This window comes from Hydra vulgaris, chromosome 15, assembly GCF_038396675.1.
Source record: "Hydra vulgaris chromosome 15, alternate assembly HydraT2T_AEP".
NCBI classification, from domain to species: Eukaryota; Metazoa; Cnidaria; class Hydrozoa; order Anthoathecata; family Hydridae; genus Hydra; species Hydra vulgaris.
The window spans coordinates 5,058,407-5,080,000 of NC_088934.1; the positions used below are offsets into that span (position 1 = coordinate 5,058,407).

The window sequence follows — 21,594 nt, forward strand, 5'->3', positions numbered from 1 at the left end:
TTTTCTAAAAAAAACTGAAAAACCTCATTCTTTCATTAGATAATATATTGAGTTGTTATTAGTTTAAAAGTTAAAAAATAAATTTTGGTCTACTTTTTTTATTGCTTATAAACATGTTTACGTTTATAGAAGTTTATTCCTATTTATTTTATTTATTGTTCTTATACGTTTTGCTTTTTAAACTATATATGTTGGTTTACTCTTGTATAAAATTCTGATGAGAAAATCCTCTTGATCTTTCTTCAGACACAGATTATTTACCTTGCAATTTTGTAAAAGTTCATTAATTTCTTTTTATCTTATCTTTGTTAAATGCTTATTTAAGATTCTGACGACAAAATCCTTGCGATCTTCTTTCAGATACCTTGTTTGTGTTTGTTATATATTCTATCATTGTAAGTTTATAGTATTATTTTTATTATTGGTTATTTAAAGCTGTAAAACGATTAACAAATGTAAACCAATATATATATATATATATATATATATATATATATATATATATATATATATATATATATATATATATATATATATATATATATATATATATATATATATATATATTATTATTATTATTAAATTATGATGTTCATTTCCCCTAAACAACGTATTTATCTAAATTCTTATTTAAATTTGGACAAGCAATTGTGATTTTAAGAAGATTTAAAAAAAAAAAAAAAAAAGAATCTTCGGTCTGGGTTTTTTCGCTACAAACATTTATATTTTATGATACCGCAAAGTTTATCATTTAAATTTCTTTTGTCTTTTCATAATTCACAGACCCGATTATTTAACGGAAATATGTCGCAGTTAACAAAATATCATAGAGACGCTATAATTGCCTTAACTAGACCGAGTAGGCATTTCAATACCTTTGGTTCTAATTCTAATTATGAATCGCCTAATTAAAAATTAATTAGTTATTCACGAGGAAGTAATAAAAACGGAGGAGGAGTAGGTGTTTATGTTTCAGACAAATATTCATATAAAATAAAAAGTAAACTATGTTCGTCAAATCTTAACTATGAAAGTCTATTTATTGAAATGATTAGTAACAAAAAAACCCGTTGTAGTTGGGTGCGTATATCGACCATCGAGTGGTAAAATTCAATTGTTTGAAGAATTTATAAAAAATACGTCTCAAAAACAAATAAAGAAAAAAAAGTTTCTATATTGTCGGTGACATAAATTTGAACGCTCTGACATATAAAAAATATTTTCAAATATATTTGAACATGTAATTTATAATAGAATCTATAAACATTTTTATGAAAATAATTTATTTTAAATAAAACAGTTTTGTTTTCGGGAAAACAATTCAACTGAACGTACTCTAATTGAAATAGTAGATCAAATTATTAAAAGATTTAAGAATAATAACTATAATTTGTTGGATACGCGCAAGAAGCTAAACTGGCTGGTCACTTAGCAAACTAACGCAACAAGTGGTTTTGTACGGGTCTTCTTACAATGTTGTGACATTGTGATGGGAGGGAGGGGTGAACAGATCAAGAATGGTCAAAAATTGCGTGACATAATTTATGACTTAATTCAAGGTACCCCAAGAAGTCCTTACGGTCTTATCACAGCGAAAGAGCATTTGAAAGAAGCTCACGCCTCCTTCCTTACCGATGCTATAAAAACTTGCACAGAGGTGACGTTGAACCACAAATCTCTAGCTTTTAAGGCAAACGCGCTATAAACTGCTCTACGACTGCTTCTTTGAGTTGACAAAGCACATGCGCTCCCGTGTTATTTTATTTAGTGAATATCTTTTTCCTGTATTAGTGTATTATTCTATATTATTTGCACAGGTAGGATTGTATAAACATTTTTTGGTTCCAGTTTACTACAATAAGTAATTCATAAAATTAGGAAGTTGAAAGTTGTGCTCATCGACTGACAGCGAAAAAGTCCAATTAACTTGCATGAAATTTTTTGAAAATAGATTTATTAAAAGTTTCAAGTTTAACATTCTTAAATACAGAGTTTATTTAACAAAAAGTTTGAGTTTTGAATGCAAAATCAACTTTTCATTCTTTCGTTTTGTTTTGTTATTAAAATTCTTCTGTAAGGGTTTTTTTAGGGCAAGTAAAACTTTCCCGTGAAAGTAACTAGGACCCCTTATTGCTTGAAGCCCTTGCATTTGTCCATCCTGTCTATATGGTTGTTACGCCACTGCGTATTCTTACTAATTAAGAAAAAAAATAATGCATTATATATCTCCACCTACACCCCTATATCCCCCCTACACCGTTTAAAATTAATATTAAAAACTTTTAGGGCTTGACTAAACAATTTCCCGCGTCGCCGAGCCTGGAAATTAAAGATAATACTCATAATGACGACAAAAATGATGTGAATTTGAAATCACTGGTTTATGCAAATAAACGCCTATATTTATGTTCATACATATTGTAAACTGTGTTTTTCATACAAACAAGTTTAAGCGAGATAAGTATTAAAGAATGTGTTATTAGCCTTAAGGAAACAATTTTTATATCCGCAACATTTATAAAACAATCGAAACACTTAGATAAAGATACTCCTCCGCCCATTTAACATATTATTTTAGTTATTGTTTTATGAAATTCCTATCTTAATAACTTTTTATTTTATTTTAAGAAATTAACATTTTTACGCTTAATTGCAAGAATTTTAAAGAAAAATTGGATGTATATTTACTTAAAAGTTATTAAGTTTATTAAACAGTGAATATTGTAAGTTGCATTATGGGAATAAGGTTCATTTTTTTTATTTACAGAGTTTTGTCAAGCCGTAATATAGTATCAAGATGGCAGCCGGTGATGGCTTAAAAAATGCCGTAATGGATGTTTATCACGAAGGAAAATGGCGACAAGTAGTTGTTTGCTTGGAAGACGACTGCCTTATTTTAAATATAGAAGAAAATATAGCAATAAATGGAGTATTACCACCCAGTCCAAAAGATCCTCATAAATCAGAAAAAATTTCAGAGTCTAGTAACAGCAGTGATGTTGAAGTTCCAGATCATATTGCTAATATTGTGCGCGTTGTTCGAGTCGTTAAGCAAGAAGTTGGTGGTCTTGGAATAAGCATTAAAGGGGGTAAAGAAAATAAAATGCCTATTTTAATTTCAAAAATATTTCAGGGGTTAGCTGCTTATCAGACAGACAGTTTATATGTTGGTGATGCGATTTTAGCTGTTAATGGAGAAGATTTAAGGAATGCAACCCACGATGAAGCTGTGCAAGCTCTTAAAAAAGCTGGGAGAGAAGTAGAATTAACTGTGAAATACCTAAAAGAAGTTACACCTTTTTTTAAACGAACTTATTCGCAATCTAGTTGGGGCGAACAACAAAATCAAAGTACTAATGGGAAAGAACACACCAATGTCACAAAATCATATGTGGAATTTAAACGTATACCACTAAAATTTTGCTATGTGACAAAGTATGTAAGACTTTTAGGAGTTGAAAACAATGGTTTTGAAATATATACCCCTGATGGGAGATCAGCTGCTATCCTTCAAAGTAAAGATATTGCAACAGTTAATCTTTGGTTTAACTCTGTTCATTCATCAATAGCAAATCAAACATTAATAGGTATTTTGGAAAAATTTGAGTTTAATGCTTATTTGTTCAAATTTCCATATTTTTTTGGCTTAAATACCCTATAAATATACCCTTTGGTTTAAGCTACAGTTAAGTGGCCTAAAGTTATTTTATTTTTTTGCTTGTTGCGCTCTCATTATTTGGAATTATAAGAGTATTTATTCAGCTTCAGTACCTACATCGACTATCTTATAGCCTGCTCTGCAAGGAAGTGTGCTGCTACATCAACTGAGGGTTTGGCATTGGGTAGCTATCTTTTTTCTTTTATTATTCCAATAAATATTTCTCATGTTTAAAAAGTCTCCACTGACAAGAGCGCCACAAAGAAAAAAATTATTTTTGACTGCTAACTGTATGATTATCTACCCTATGATATATATATACACTTATATACAATTTTAATGCTAAAGCAGTAATTAAATCGGAAATTGTATTCCTATTTGTTTATTGTTAGGTGCTAGCGTATTTCTTTACCTGCCTTTTTTATTATTTTTTATGATAATTTTGTTTAAACTTTTAATATAACCCAACAATTTTTCAACATATTGTTTTCAGTTGCTTAAACATTGTCACTACTCATTTACTCATTTTTTAATCATTGTTCAATCATTTTTTTTAAATTCACCCCTAATTATTTGTAATAATGTAGCGTTATTACAAATAATTAGGGGTGATATTAAAACATTTCCAATAGGGTGCAACAATATTTCAATCATTTAGCTGATGCTTCAGGACTGGCCTCAGAGTGTCATTTTTGTTACTTTATATTTCTGTTTTGTCTACAAATATAAAATAATGTCATAAATAACTTCAATACAATAAGCCTAAATTATTATATAGGCCTATATAATAAATTAATGTAAACAATAATTAAAAACTATAGATTATATACCTTAGAACTTGCATTTTATCGAAAATATATATAAATTTTAAATATTGCTATAAAAAAGTATTCAAATATATTATTGTATATATAACACGCTATAAATCATTTATATCCTTTTCTCCAAAACATTTCAAATTTGCATTGATAAAAGTTAAATATTCTCTGTGCTCCACAATTTGTTTAGACTATGTTGACTCAGGGAATGTTATTTAGTATAGAGATTTTCCCTGGTACTAAATAAACTTTCACTAAACACAGAAGGCAGAGCTTGTTTCTTTGTAACTTTGCTCCCAGTTATAAGGATATTGGTTTTGAGGCAGATCAGGCAGTGATAAAATATTTTTTCATTAATTCTAAAAGTTATTATATAAGCAAATAATAAAAAAAATGTAATCTTTAAATTTAAATCTTTGTTTTATTTATATTTCGACAAATGTGTGGTAAAAAATGTACTTTTAATATTTATAGTATTTAAAAAAAAAAACTGATTCACTCCCAACTAAACAAAAATAACGATGTATAACATCTTTGTAAGTCAATTTTATATATTCATTATATACGATCGCCGATTTTAATTCTGGGTATGCTCTTCTTCAGTTACAATTCAGATTTATCACTACAGACATCAGATTTATCACTATTGATAGGATTGAATTTCTCATTATTGATGGGATCATAGCGTATACTATCTTCATTATTCATAACTATATTAGGTTCAGTTAGGCATTTGTTTATTCGGTCACAGTGTGCTAATGTACCTAAAGAGTTATTTTCCAACATGATTGCAGTGTTTTGCCCAGCCTGAGATATAAATAAAACAGGTTCAGATTTTGATCTGTTCTTTGGCGATACCATAAGGGTGATCCACTTTTGAAGCTTATAGTGAGAGGAGTTCTGCCTCCCCATCATCTCAGAAGGACTCCTTGATCTTCCTGCATGAGGTATTACTCTGTAACTTAAAAGCATTCTGCTTAAATATCCACACAATAAACCTTTATCGAGTGAATAAGCTTTTAAACCCGTTTTGACTGTCTCTACCATTCTTTTAGCTGCTCTATTAGATTGAGGGTGGTAAGGTGGGGTCTTATAAGGTAAGCAACCTTTTTTCTTCAGCCACTGTTATAAAGTGGTATCATGAAATTCTGCAGTATTATCTGAAACCAAGGCTTCTGGAACTCCATTTCTCGAAAAAATACTTTGTAATACTGCCCTCATTGTGGCATCTTCGCAGTTATTTACTTTAATAACTTTAGGCCATCCAGAAAAAGAATCTACTAGAATTAAAAACAGTTAGCCACCCTGTACATAGGCATGATCCATATGCACTCTGCACCAAGGTTTATTTTCATTTGGCCATGTATGTAACATCCTATAATTCTTTACCTTAATCTTTACAGTTTTTTTTACATATTCTTTAACATCTTGGCAATAGCCAGGCCACCAAGCTTTCAACTTTAATCTACATCGAGTTTGCATTGTGTCACAATGTATGTCATGGACTGATTTGATGAACTTCCTTCTCATTGTTTTATAAGGTACAATAAGATCACCATTACATGCTATTCCCTTTTCAATAGTCAATTTATTCCTATTTGATTTATAAGGTCTTTCTGCCACAAAGCGCCTGCTCCAATTATTATTGCTAATTCTGGTTTTGATTCTGCTCAAGATTCGCAATATAAGACTCCACTAAGTGTATAGAGGTTTTTTGGTCCTTTTCTTCATCATACAAAAGACAGTCTCAATGATGCATCTGCATGAGGAATGTTTTCTCCTTTTTTATAGTGTATATTGTATCAGGCCTTGTTTTAAATTTAAAAAATGCTTAATGCAATAGCCTAATGTGAATTTAATGTCATAAAATTATCTTTATTTTTTTTATTTTTTAAAAACATTAATTTTTTTAAATTACTGCAATTACTATAAATAATTAATATTAGTGCAGTAATATTAATTCAAAAAGATAAAATTGTATACTAAGGGTTGCCTTAGTATACAATTTTATCTTTTGTACATAATTGTTATTTTTTTAACATATTATCTCTCATATTTAAATTACATCTTACAATTTTCTTGTTTGTGGAATTTAAAATAGTGTAAGTTACTGTTATAATTTTCAGCTTAAGTTCTAATTTAAAGTTTAAGTTGCAGTGTAATGAGCAAGTAATGTATTTAATACTATTAAGATATTTCTTTTAGTAATTGTTTTTACTTAACATGATACTTAAAAAATTAAAAGTAAAAAAGTAAGAGTAAAAACGTAAATATTACAATATTTAAACAACTTTAATTCTTTATAGAAAACTATTTATTACATTCATGCTGACAATAAAACACGTGTTATTTTTAAAGAGTACTTAATTGTTATTATAAAAAGCTATAAAACAACAATAAAACAAACTTCAAAGTTGTTTTAAAGTTATAAAGAGCTTGTGTTAATGTAAAACAACTTCATGACGCTGTTTCATGCTGTTTTATGCCGTTTATAACCTTATTAACATAAATTGAGTTTAAAATAAAATAAAGCAAATAAATAAAATTATTTTAGTTAATAAAATAAAACATCGTCATAAAATTTCATATTTGCGCAAAAACATTCCTATAGACCATACAAGTCTATAATCTATAGACCAAACGAGTAAGATAACTTTAGATACCACATTTTTTGTAATTTATTATTTCTTGATCGTACTATTAAAAATTTAAGTATAATTAAGTTTTTCATTCAAATGGTTTTTAAATTGATGATTTGATTTCATTCAATTTTTTTATTTAAATTGCTTTCCAATAAAAATTGAAACAAAAAAAATTGCTTTAGTAATCAAATTATATTTCCTTAAGTTTAAGAATATGCTTAAATTATTTTTTTTATAAAAAATTTTTAATAACCGAAGTAAAATAATTTATTAATTTTAATTTTTTATTTATTTAACTTTTGCAATCATTGGTTTAATGTTTGCAATATAATGTTTCTACTTTTAAAACTATTTTCAAGAAGCAAATATAATTAACTATTCAAAATGTTTATGAAAAATAAAATTTTCTTCCTCACCCTTGTTTTTTCAAATTTTTTTATAATTTCCCAGTTTTTTTCCAATTTTAAATTACAATCGCAAAATTATTTGAATGAGAGAATTTTAAAAAACCAAAGTTCTTTTGTTCAATTAGATTTCTTTTTAAATAAAATTCCTAAAAACAAGTTGCGTAATTATAGAAAATGTTTAATCTTGGTATTGTTTTAAACAAAATGAAAGTATAAAAGAAATGGTGTTGCGTTTTTCATATTCTATTCTACAATTTTTGAAATAACTTCTAGTTAGAAGCTTATATTAAAATAATTTTTAGTTAAAAGCTTATATTATGTGTTAACAACATATAAGATATAAATAGAAACATTTGTATGGCTAACTTTTGTGGGTCTTTCGAGTATATTAAGTAAATTAGTATAATTGATAAGTTAATATTTGAATAACTGTAAGTTACTGTAGTAACTTAACTGGTTGTTTTGATTTAGTTTATAAGTAAATTTACTGTGATGTACTTCATCCTTTCAGTAAATCAAAGTAATTATAACTTTAAAAGGTTCAAGGTTAAAGCGAAAAACGTTGAAGCAAAAGTTGCTGGTTTCTATTAACATTGATTAACTAATAATTTTTTTAATAAAAACGAATTAATATGTATTTTAATATACTTAAAGTAGTAAAATTAATAATATAAAATTGTTGATAAAATAATAATTTAATTATTGATACTTTTTGCTTCAACAAGCTTTTAAAATATTATTGGCTTCCTAGCAAAGATATAAACTAATTTAATTTTAAAAGTGTTTTACATTGAATGAAAATCTCTGCGCGAAAGAGCAAATGATCATGCTTCTATTCAAAAAATAAATTTAGCATGGCGTACTCTATATGACTAAAACATTACTTTTAAGAATTGCCAAAAAAAAAAGCTAAACAACCAAAAAAAAAACATCGCAAAAATATTAAAAAAACAACAACAAATTAATCTCGATGGTGTGAAAAGCAATCGCGATATGCTTAATTTGAGCCCTGTGATGAATGCTGCACTTTTAATGAATCCTCTACTTTACATCTTCTCAGTTTATCATTCACTACTGACCTTTCATATAAACCATATTCACAGTCAATTGCAAATTTATCTGCTATTAGAGTTATTCTGCTATTTTCTCTCTTAAATTGTATTCATCATTTTCTTATTCCTGATTCCATTCCATACCTCTATAAATCTCGTATTCGATTTTGTTTGAAATAATATTTTGATATTTAGGCAAGTTCTTGTAATGAGGCCTTTTCTCTTTTTAGACAAGGTCTAAAAATGAATTGAAAAGTATTGTCAGACCTTTAACTCCTAAGCTTAAGTTTCTATTCTATCATCATAAGGTAAGATCTCTTTCTCTTTTCTATAAATATTATCATTGTTGCAGTTTAAAAGAGTCATCATCAATTTACAAAAGTAAGACTTTAATGGCAGCCATATGTTTTACGTTTGCTGTCCCACTCTTCTCTTAATTTTACAAATAATTAAAAAATTTTAAAAATGTATATAAACTTTAACAGTTAATTAAAAAAATTTTCTGCAATTTATTTACTTTGTTCTGCAAAAGTTGAAATATAGAATAGAAAATTTTACAACCATTGTAACAAAAATAATTTACCCCTTTTTTGCTTCATAAGGTTTTACAAGGTTTTTTTTAAAGGCTTAAACATTTTTAATGTTGTGAGAATCAAAGAGTTTTTGTTGTTGAAGCATTTTTAATGGTTATCATTATTTATTTATGTTTTTTATGAATTTCAATAACTTTTTTTTTTCCACTAAAAATCTTCAAATCTACAAATTACATGCCATAGTATGTGAGATGTGAAACTGTAAAGATGTCTGAGTATGGTTAATAGACAATATTTTTTTTATCATTAATTTGATGTCTGTCTTAGTCATTAATGTGATGATTTAAATAGTTACCCTTATTTATACTTTATAATTTCTTTTATGTTCATTTTTGTGTTAAGCTAAAGACGAGTCTAATAAAATTCTTCGAGACCAGCCAGGAAATCAAGAAATTCGGATCATGGGATGGTTAACTGAACAAGTTCAAATGCCTGAAAGCAGTCGACCTGAATGGAAGCCTGTATTTGCTGCAATTACTGATAAAGATATTTTGCTTTATGACATGGTACCATTGTCATCTCAGGATTGGTCACAACCCTATATTAGCCATCCACTTTTAGCTACAAGGTAAGTTTTTCTTTTAATATTATTATAGCTTCGTGTAATAATTATATTAATAACTTGCTCTATGCAAAATAATGTTTGATTCCAAAGCACATTTTGGTAGTGCCAGGTTCAACTTTTTTCTTCGTGCTATATTTAAAGTAGTTTAGTTTGATTTTTATCTTTAGTTACCGAGGTCTTTTTTTTTTATTAAGTTCACCTTTTAATTTTTTTTTAATTAATTGACAATTTCCTGATTTAATGCTGATGGTTCTTATATTTAAATGTTTTTAAAATGGTTTTTAAAGCCGCATAATTTAATTTGATATTCTTATTATTAAACTTGTGTTAAACTTATGTTCTATTTTCCAATTTCTACTTATTTTAAAAATGATTAAGTTTCAAATTTTATTATATCCAATATTGTATCCAACAAATGTATTTTATCTCTTTTAGGGACCGAATATTATTATGTATGTAATTGTTCATGGCAAATGTGTCTCTTTTGAAAGTACCTAACCTTAAATTTGTTCTATTACTCAGGGTGTAAACTTGCCCTGTGGCACCCCGTCAAATGCGGTATTCCCCAATGTTCAAAAAATTAAAATTCCTAATTTAAAGGTGAAAAAATCCCATTCTCCAAATAAAGTTTGCCAAATTAAAGTTTAATAATTCTAAAAATTATTGAAAATTAATTATTATTAAAAGCTAATAGAAAAATAAAAAATTCTAATTCATAACTTGTATATTACGGTAAGGAGTCGTCCATAAATTATGCAACGCAAAATGTATTAATATGAATATGCTATTTTGATTTTATATTTAAATTAAGACCCTGTTACTTCTACTGCTAGTAAAACTAAACTCATAACTTAAATGAGTTAGTGTATAAATCTGAAAACATTGATGAGATGTATCTATGTGAAAACCTTGGTGAAGACTCGCTAGAGTTTTTAATAAATTTTGTAAATAATACTACTTTTTAATAAAATTTGAAAGTAGTAACTACTTTTTCTCTTAATCAATAATTAAAATATCAATTTCGTGCTGACTTATTGTTGTCTTAAAAAATAGCAGAAAACTTTTATGTTGATTTTTTATTATTGTCCTGGAATGTGTTTGGTTTTCAATGTCTTGAAGATTTTCTTAAAGTCAACCATCAGGGCTTTCACCAAAAATTAAAAAAATTGTTTTCAAGTTTTTGGTAGAAATTCTGATGGTTGTTGTGATGCATTTCAATTACAATGACCAATGTTATTCATTAAATTATAAAAGCGTTGCTCTATAATTTAACCTCCTAAAGTAAATTTGGCCTTGTTGAAAAGGCCATTACAGTTTTTGAGAAAACCAAAACAGTTGTTGAGTAGGGCAAAACAGTTGTTAAAGAAGCCATTACAGTTGAGGAAGCTACTTATTTTTATAGACTTTAATTTTATATTTATCAACTCACCTGACTATGAAACATGAATCCTGGCACAAAAGAACTCTGTACAATAAAACTTTGAGTGTGATACTACCAGGAATATATTAGGTGCAGGTAAAGATGATTCAATCTCTAAACTTTTTTGTAATGAAGTAACACTTGACCATTGCTACCATATTAGGTTTTCAAGGTATTTAGGTTTTTAAAGGTCAACAAAGTTTTTCAAAGTTTAAATTGCTGAATATATATTTTTATTTAGTTTAAAATGTTTAAGCTATAGATGCATATTTTGGCCTAAAAGTTTTTACATAAATATGAATTAACTATTAAGAAATACAAAGAGGTCTACATCAAACTTGGTATGAGAATATTCCTTAAAATGCATACACTTATCAAGCAAAAAAACATGGCATGTTAGCAAAATAAATGTGGTGATAAGACATGGGCGGGTTTTGTCACTTGCCAAGGAGGGGGTAAAAAGATATTTAAAAAAACAAAAAGGTCAGCATTTTTTCATTTATAAGTATTTTGTACTTTAATGTAATTATCAAGTTCATATATGTATAATTACGTATAATAGTCAATATCAATCGTCATTAGTCCAATTCTGTATAATAGTCAATTTACAAAAGAATATTTCTGAAAAAAAGTCCCAAGGTATGCCCATGTCCAAGGTATGCCCATATCCCCCCCTAAAACCCGCCACTGTGATAAGATGAGAATTGAGGGGGGGGGGGTTGGTGGAACATTTGCATGGTTAGCACGGATCCTGATAATGCCAACCTAGCTGACCCAAGAATGCCACTTATATGGGGTGATAGCATACACATCAAGGTACCCTGTGATGTAAATTTTGAAATCATTTAATTTTGTCCGTGGAATTAAATTTGAATGTTCAAATTAAGTGAAATTTTGACTTAATAGTGTGACAGTAAAAACACATGTAAAATGAAAACCACTTTATATAATTTGATAAAAATTTGTGCAAAAGTAGCGTATGGTCGCACCAACATCTGGATAAAATTTCAGCCAGTTGACATTGGTCAAGGGTTTATGGCAGTTTAATTAATATTTTGTTAGTTTTTTGCAACTTATACCTCAAAATGTTACCGATTACTGTGATATTCAATCACTATTTTCAAAATCATGGTTACATGAGTGTTCTACTATGTAATATCAACAATTTTTGTTATAGTTGTTACAACAACCATTTTCATATATAGACCAAAATATTGATTTGCTATTTAAAGCTTGGTTTGACTTGGTTTATGCATTGCATGAAAATATTAGCATTTTCTAATGTTAAAAAATGGTTGAAAAGCTTTGGTTATAAAGATACCTACATCAAATAAAATATGTCATCAAATAAAATGTGTCATCAAATAAAATCTTATCTAAATTGTCAATAAATATGACAAGTGTCATTAATTATAATAATTTCCTTTAAAGAAAAGAATTTTATAAGACTTATTTCCTTTCAATTTAAGTAATTTATTTCCTTAATTTCAATTGTTTTTAGTTAATAATATTTGTAGGTATGTTAATGGATTGTTATCTAATATAAATAGTACATACAGTACATTCTGCTTCATGTCCTGCTGCCTTGTAGGATACACCTTTTTAGGCAAAGGCTAGGAGATGCCAACTCCAAGTTAAAACACCCCCTGCCTTGGGGCTCTTGGTTGAGTAAAGGCTAGAGATGGTGTCTCGATAAACATCTTGGGCAGATGTTAAATGCATCTGGCTACTGTCTTGTAGAAGGCCTCCTAGGCAAAGACTTAAGGGGTAAACAGATTCTATCTGTTGACCAGCCTCGCACCCCTTCTTCATCTATTATGCTGGCGCAGATGTATTTTTAGTACATTGTTTCCAGTTTAGGATGTTGAATGCTGGATCTTCTTGACTCTATGCATGGGTTTTGCTTATGTCTCTGTTTTTATGACTAGGCAACTCATTCTATTATCCTAATGAGGGTACAGTTCTAAAACTCAGTTTTATGGTTCTGAAGCTGGCTGGTAGTCAGGTTTCCCGAATTCTGAGGTAGCTCTCAAAGAGGCTGATTCCATCAACAGCTGAAAAAATATTAAAAGTATTAACAGTGCTATGTTGTATATGGATGGTGTCCCTGTTTGTACTTTTGGTATGCTTTGCAGAGGCCACATTTGGAGCCCTTTATTACGGCTTAGGGTTTATTAATAGTAATAAGGCAATTGCTTGGGCTATTAAACAGTGTTCTGAGTACTATCTATGCTTTGAGTCAAGTTCTCCAACAAATTTAAAAATGAATAAAGTACCAAAAACTATAAATCACAAAAAACCATCATCATCACTAATATTCGTGGTCTTTGAAGTAACTTTTCTTCTGTTGAGTCTTGTTAAAGCATTTACATTTGTAAGATTTCACCCATTTTTCTGTTTTAATCCACAGACTATTCTTTTATGTGCTTTTGTTTAGCACCACTTTCTCTTTTTTTTATATCGCTCTCCTTCATCTCTACTGCATTCTTTTTGATGTTATTTCTGATCAAATTGACCAAGTCCTCTCTCTTTATCCATCTGCCAATACCATTGTTGTTGGTGACTTTAATGCTCATCACACTAAATGGCTTGGCTCTAGTGTCATTGGTTCTGCAGGCGCTTTCTAAACAACCCAAATCATTTACCTTCTCTACTCAACTTATTTCTTATTTCTGATTCTAGTTAGTTCTCAGTTCCTCCACATTCTTATATCTGATTTTGGTTTGATCTCTCTAAATTTATTATCTCATTCTTCTTCATCATCAGAATCCTTAAAACTGACTGGGACTTTTTCTGTGATTTTCTTTGTGATGGCCCTTGGGTAGAAATTTTTCTTCTTCCTGTCAACAAATGTGCTTTTTATATAACATCTTGGATTCAGGCTGGCATGGAATCTTTTATTCTCTCTTACAGTCAAGCCTTACTCTTCCCTATGGTTTTCCTCACATTGTGCTGCTGCAATTTCCAATCAAAACCATAACTTCCATATCTATCAGCAAAGCAATTCTCCAGAAAACAGATGTCTGTTTACTATTGCTAGAAACCATTGTAAAAAGGTTCTTGCAATAGTTTGTCTAACGCCAAAGCCTGCTATTCCACTTCTCTTGTATTGTTCAGATTTTGTCACCTCGCCTAAAGACAAAGCTTACTTATTTGCTAAGAACTTTTCATCAATATCATCTCTTAATTCCACTAGTTGCGTTCTACATGATATAGCCGGCAAACAGGTTGATCCATTGCTTGACATTCGTATCACTCCAGCTTATGTATCTAAAGTGATTTCCTGCCTAGACTCTTCTACATCTTGTGGCCCGGACAACATACCTGTTATTGTCTTGCAGAAGTGTTCTCCAAAGCTGTCGTCTATACTCTCAAAACTATTCAACAAGTGCTTATCAGAGTCTTGTTTTCCAGCCTTCTGGAAAGTGGTATCTGTTGTCCCTATTTTCAAAAACTCTGGAGAGTGATCTGACTTGTCTAACTACTGTCCCATTAGTCTTCTTCCTATCATAAGCAAGGTTTTTGACACTTTACCTCTCATCTTAAATCTAGTAACTTACTTTCTAATAATAAATATGGATTTTGATCTTCTCGTTCTACAGCTGATTTGCTAACAGTAATAACTGATAGGTTTTAAGGTGCATTAGATAGATATGGAGAGTTTAAGGCTATCGGTCTTGACATTTCTAAAGCTTTTAATAAAGTTTGGCATGCTTGTCTTCTCCATAAGTTTTCTTCTTACAGTGTATCAGGTAACATCTTTGAGATTATTGAATGCTTTCTTACCAATCGTAGTAATAAAGTTGTCCTCAATGGACAGCACTCTTCATCATTCCTGTCACCTCAAGGGTTCCTAAAGGTTCTATCCTTGGCACTACAGTCTTTTTAATTTACATTAATGATCTTTGAAATATTCTCCTATGACATTGTTCGCTGATGATACTACCATTTATTCTTGTCTTAATAAGAAGACAACACTCTCTGATTGTGCGTAAGGGGGCATTTGAGTTTAAAAAGGATCTCACTTCTGCTACAGCATGGGGCTCCCAGTGGCTGGTGGACTTTAATTTAGATAAAACCCAATTTTCTTCAGCCAATCATTATTGCAATAATTTAGATCTTCCTTTATTTATGAACGGTAATGTACTCAATCAGTTATTTAATTTATCTTCTTGGAGTAACTCTTACTTTCGATTTTTCTTGGAAACCATATATCAAATCGATTGCAAAATTAGCATTTGCTAAGGTTGCATCTCTTTATCGTGCTCGCCACTTTCTTACTCTGGATTCTATGCTTTATCTCTATAAATCTCGAAACCGTGTCTGGGGCAGATCTTCCAATGATGGCCTTTCTCTTTTAGACAAGGTGCAAAAATGCATTGTAAACGCATAGTTGGACCTGCTCTTACGGCCAACCTTCGACCATTATCATATCTTCATAATATTGCTTCTCTTTCTCTTTTCTATACTTGATATATATGCATACTTGAATGCACGTTATACTTGAATGCATATTGTGACGTCAAATCCAAGTGTCTTGCCAAATCTGGAAACTTGCGATCACTGGGCTCTATCAAATCCAGCTTTGAGTTTGTTCAGTAATCTGATGGGGTTTCCATCAGTGGGATAGAAACAATCCCACTGATGGAATTGGATCTCCTTGTAGGGGTTGTCAATCATCTTTTCAAGATTTAAAAAACTGCACTTATGGTTGTAGGTTATTAATATCATACATTTTGAGGATCTGAATTTAAATAAATCAAATGAGTGACCCTTTTTGAGAAAATTTAGTTTTGAAATTTGCAAAAATTTCATAATATTTTTTTAAGGTTTTTAATGGTTTTGCTTCTTTAATTAGTATTTCAATCATAAGTGTGGTTGATAATGTTTATTAGTTTTTATGTTACATATTACAACACTACAACATTTTAGTTAAAAAATCAGTTACATAATATATTTTATTAATATGTTATAACTTTGAGAAGGTTCTTTGATTATGAGTTTGCACTTTAAAACTCCTCTGTAATTCTCTTGCTTCTTGTCAGATGTTTTTGCCTAATTGGGAAACATTGAACCTGTTGATGACAGGCTTCATTTTAGCATAAGCTGAAAATTAAGAAGCCTGCCATCTTCCAAGAGAATGGCCTGATCTGAACATGAAGTCTTCTAAGTGTGCTGTAATAGCATGGACTTTCCAGGTAACTGTCAGATCCTTTTCAATAGACTATAATAAAATATCAATCAAATGTTTTTTTTTGTAATAATATCTCTTTAAGAAAAGTATTATGTATAAATTATAGTGAAATACCAAAAAATGTCCTGGGCAAATATTATTAAAAGCAAAAAAGGAAATTCTATAGCTTAACTTCTTACAGTATTCTTGGGTAACCACATAAACTTGCGTAAATGCCTGATTGTCATCTTTGTAATTGAGATCCAAACTGTTTCCAAATGTTCCTTGAACTACCATGCAGAACTTTCGCAAGAGTTCTAATAGAGGTAGTAGCTCTACTGGTAACAGATTGTCCAGCTCATCGCATTTTTCTTGTACCTGTTTTAAAGTATTTTTTTCATAAGTTCTACTATGATATCCTTTTCTTATACATCCTATGCTTGAAACCCATGTCTCAAACTCAGGCTACAATTTGGTTAGGAATGAAGTTCTGGCAAAGATATAACATCTAACACCAACTTGACTTCTTCCTTGATCAAGCATGGCTTCTCAACATTCTATGTAAAAATAATATTTAAGTCTGATAAAATGTAGAATTTTTCAAGGCAAAACTTTATAAAGATCTTCAAGGTGATTTTAATAAACATATTTATTAAAATCACCTTGAAGTACTGCATTCTTTTGTGAGGCAATCCAGCCTCGGTATATAGTATATACCAATCATCTAAAGATCTCAAAGTTCTGAGATCTCCAGGAGCAATAGTTGATGTACCTTCACACCAGGCAAAGGAATAATTTCCTCTGTGAGCCTAAAATAATTTATATAATACTCCTTGATTACATTTTATCAAGTAGTACAGTGTATGTGTTCAAGTAATGTAAAAAGTATAAATTTAGATTATAATATACCAAAATTCCCAACAGTATGTTGATGAGTTTCATGTCAGATGCAAGAGAATATTTACATTCATGCAGATTTAGGCTCTGCAATAGGTTGTCATGGGTCTCTTGTAAGTTATCTGTATATGCAAGAACGACAGCCCCATTGATCCCAGAGTATGCGTCTTTGTCCCCCATGTCATTCTATCTCTCTCTTGCTCTGGGTCAAATATGTTGCAGATTACTTTAAATGAATTAGTAAGCGACCAGGTTTGATATTTGACCAGGGCCTGATTTGATAAAATATAGCCAGGGCTGGGTCCGGGTTTGTGACCGGAGTTGCATAAACATTTATACATCTTAAAGTATATTTTTCTTATTCAAAATTCATGTTGTATTTTGTATTCATCTTGATCATCATCATTATCATCATAATCATCATCATCATCATCATCATCATCATCATCATCATCAGGCATTCCTCTTTTATGCTGTTTTTCTAATATAAACATCTAGGGCATTTTCTTTCCTTAACTAAAGCTAATTCATACAATATGTAAGGCGCTCTCTTCAAGTTTTCTTACTTCTACCACTACCATTTTCTTTTAAAGCTGCTACCTTTCTACATGTTGATACATAAATCACTCTAATCTTCTCTAACAAATATTGTTCAATACAATATTTTTTTCTAATCTAAGATTATGCCTCTTTTTCTTATCTTGTTAAAGTCACACCACACATCCCCTGATCATCTTCTTTTTCAGGAAATACTAGACCATATAAATACTATTGTTTATATAAATATGTAAGGGTAAAATCGCATACCATCATCCAAATAAATAGCAAACATATATGTTTATATCCATAATATGTATGCATAAAATACATCTTGGAAGCTTTTATTCCTTCTGAAATAAAAGTTTTTTATTCTTTCTCTTCAATTTTAAGTCAAGCCTCATTCTACTCCACATTTTTCACCATCTTGAGCAGTTGCTTCATTAAACATTAATCATTTTTTTCATCTTTTTTGCAAAAACATATCTCTTAAGAACAAATGTCCTTTTATTATTCCAAGATGCCAATGTAAAAAGGTCCTGTTATTGCATGTAAAAATATTGAAGAGTATTTGACTTAAAGAGTATATTAAGCTATTTTGAATAAATTTCTTATGGAGAAATTCAAAAACCATGTATTATAATTGATGATAATATAATGTAAAAAATAGGGTTTATATAGTTATTTTTTTACTTTATCTTAAAAATAATGTATTTAAGGTTTTTAAGGGCCAATAAAAATTCTTTTAACAGAAACTTTTTTTTTTTTTTTTTTTTTTTTGCTTTACCAACTGATAGTCTTTTTGCCAGGTTTTGCACTTTTTTTGCATTCTACCAGTAGTTTATATTTAGGAATATAGAAAAATGTTGAGATATTTACGCTATGCATAAGCCAATTAAAACCACGGTTCAAATAGCAAATCGATATTTTTGTTTATAGAATGAAAATGGTACAAGTAGCAATGGAACAATTATTATAAAAGTTGTTGATATTACATAGTAGAACACTCATATAACCATTATTTTGAAAATAGTGACTGCACTATAATAAGTGGCATTCTTGGGTCAACTAAGTTGGCATTAGCAGAATCTGTGCTATTCATGTTTGGGGATTAAAGTTTAAAAAATAGCAATTTTGTGACTTTGGAATCTGGAATCCTAGTTTAATTTAAATTAACTAAAAAGATTTCTAGTTAAGTTAAAAGATTTCTAGTTAAGTTAAGTTAGCTGAGTTGTACTCGGTTATTGTGTGGATATTACAGTTAAAATTACATTTTATTTAGACTAGTTCACTCCGGAGCTACTGGTAGTAATTCTGTTAATGGTGCAGAATTAACATTTAGTACTCGCACTGGTACCAGTCATGGTGTTGAATCACATCTTTTTCGAGTTGAACGCCCAAAAGAACTTGCTACATGGTCGCATGCTCTTGTAAATGGGGCACATCATGCTGCAAAACTCATTAAAGAAATTATTTGCGGTAAGATTTTATCTTTTTTTTTTAACAAACATTGACCAGCTTTGTTTGATATATTTTTTTGTTCAGCTGTAACGTGGTGCGGTCAAGAATGTCGGCTAACTTTACATTGGGAAAATGGTTTCACTCTTATGGACTCCAACAAAAATAGCTTAATTTGGAGTTATCCATACGAAAAATTGCGTATGTCTTCAGATGATGGAAAGCGTCTATTATGGTTAGATTTTGGTGGCGACGAAGGAGAGCAGGTTCAGCTAATTTACTTTTTTAAAATAAGATTAATTTTGTAAATCAACTTTTCTTATATACTGCATAAAATATTAGGCACAAATATGCAAAAATTCCTTAAATAAGTTTTTTTTTTGAAATAATAAAAGATTAACAAGATTTAAATAAAAAATTTACAGAAAAATTCTTTAAGGTAATATAAACAGAGCAATAAATGCTTGCAGAACAGAGAAAACAAATGCAAGCGTTATACAAAAACGAAAGAAAGTTGTTCTTAAATACTCTTCCATAAAATTCAATGAACTCCACATTAAAAAATATTTCCAAGGTGTTGATTAAAGAATTTGTGATAAATAGGTTTTCTCTTGAGACATGTCGAAAATTATTGTAATATACTATATTTATAATACAAACAGGGCATCACGTATTGTGTGATGTCCAATTTGTATTATTGTTTTTTAATGTTATTTGTTACATATTTTGTCTGGTACGAGTTACAAATTAATATTGTTATTGTAATTGCTATTTTTGTTTAGGAGTTTGATTTACGTGGTTGCCCCAAGCCTGTTGTATTTGTTCTTCATACTTTTTTATCTGGAAAAACATCTCGACTTGGTGTAAGCACCTAACAAAGTATTAGGCTGTTCTGCATAATTTTTTTAATCAAAGCAATGAGTATCAAATGATCTTATTTCAATTATCGAAATATTACACATTTCTCTCACAGTAAACAGCAACTTATAACACCGAAACAATTATTTGAAGTAAAATCTTCTATAATTAAAGACTGGTAATATATTTTAGGTCAATGGAACGACGGCCTTTTAAATTGCGTTAACTGATGGCCTTTTAAATTGCTTTAACGAGGGCCTTTTAAGTTGTCTTAAAAGTGATGTTCTTTTCTATGAATGCTTTTTACAAAACAAGTTTTGCGAAAACCTTGCTATTATGATTGGAACGGTAAATACCTTTTCAAAATTACAATTATATTTCTATATTTATTTAATTATTTTTGTAATGAATTTATACTTGTAAGTAAATATATACATAAACACAAATTTTATAATGGCATTGTTTTTTAAATTAAATCTCTGAAGTTGATGTACAATTAATGAAATAAAGTTTGATAATACGGTGCTAATACTAATAACTCTTTATTATCAGAAAATGTTATTTAGATTTTCTTCTTCTTGTACACTAAAGTGGTAAATGGTATTATATACTAGAAAAGAAGCTGAGTAAGTGCGAACTTACGCGAGTGCAAAGCAGTTCCATAAGTGTAGATAGCATAAGTGGACCGAAAAATTTTGCAGACGGTATAATCTCAAAATAGTTGCAAAATCTGGCAAAACAAAAAACAAAAAAAAATTATAATTTTTTTTTTTTTCTGTCATAAGTGTGAACCTTCAAGAAAAACGTTGATTTACCAAAAAATAATGACTTCCATTGAGTTCATTTGAACTTATTTAGCACATATTCACACTAGAACATAAAATCGGTTAAAAAATTTGAAAATAGTTCGATGAAAATCTGTTTTAAAAGTTTTAAGGTAAAGTGACCAAATTCCAGCCTCACACTTATTTCCTAAGATCACGTTTTAGTGTACACCAAATAAGTAAGAAAGTAGAAAGACAACTTTAAAAAGTTACTCATCGACTTTTATTTAGAACTAAGTATTAATTTTACAACATTAATATAAGAAGATAAAGTATTTCAAAGAAATAAATCTCTTCCTGTGGACATCTAATAAAAATACCCGACTTTCCCTATATAAAGGGTGGTTAAATTTTAAGGGCCGATGTTTAATGTGAACCAAACCTAAACGTAAATTATTTTTCTGTATTTAATGTGTCATTTCTCAATTTCAGACTGACTCAATTTGAACCATGGAAAGTTACACAATTGAGCAACGCGTTAAAGTTATTCAGGCCTATTATGAAAATGGGCGTTCAAATCAAAATGCATATCGTGCACTTCGTGAGTTTTTCGGTCAATTTAATCGTCCAAATGTGCGTACAATCGGAAAAATCGTGCATAAATTTGAGTAAACCGGGTCTGTAGGAGATGTGAAAGACCAGCGCATGCTCGTACAGCTCGTACTGCCGAAAATATCGCTACTGTTCGCGAC

The 21,594-nt window shown here is 29.6% G+C and overlaps 1 protein-coding gene across 1 annotated transcript; it reads left to right on the forward strand.

Annotated features, from left to right (window-relative positions):
- The first annotated feature begins 2,533 nt into the window (after nt 1–2,533).
- On the forward strand, nt 2,534–20,524 carry LOC136072039 (beta-1-syntrophin-like). Its single transcript, XM_065820010.1, has 6 exons — nt 2,534–2,678; nt 2,768–3,587; nt 9,513–9,738; nt 19,045–19,241; nt 19,308–19,486; nt 20,003–20,524. Exons 2-6 carry the CDS (start codon nt 2,798–2,800, stop codon nt 20,093–20,095), a joined length of 1,485 nt encoding a protein of 494 aa, XP_065676082.1. The 5' UTR covers nt 2,534–2,678; nt 2,768–2,797; the 3' UTR covers nt 20,096–20,524.
- Nucleotides 20,525–21,594: the final 1,070 nt, after the last annotated feature.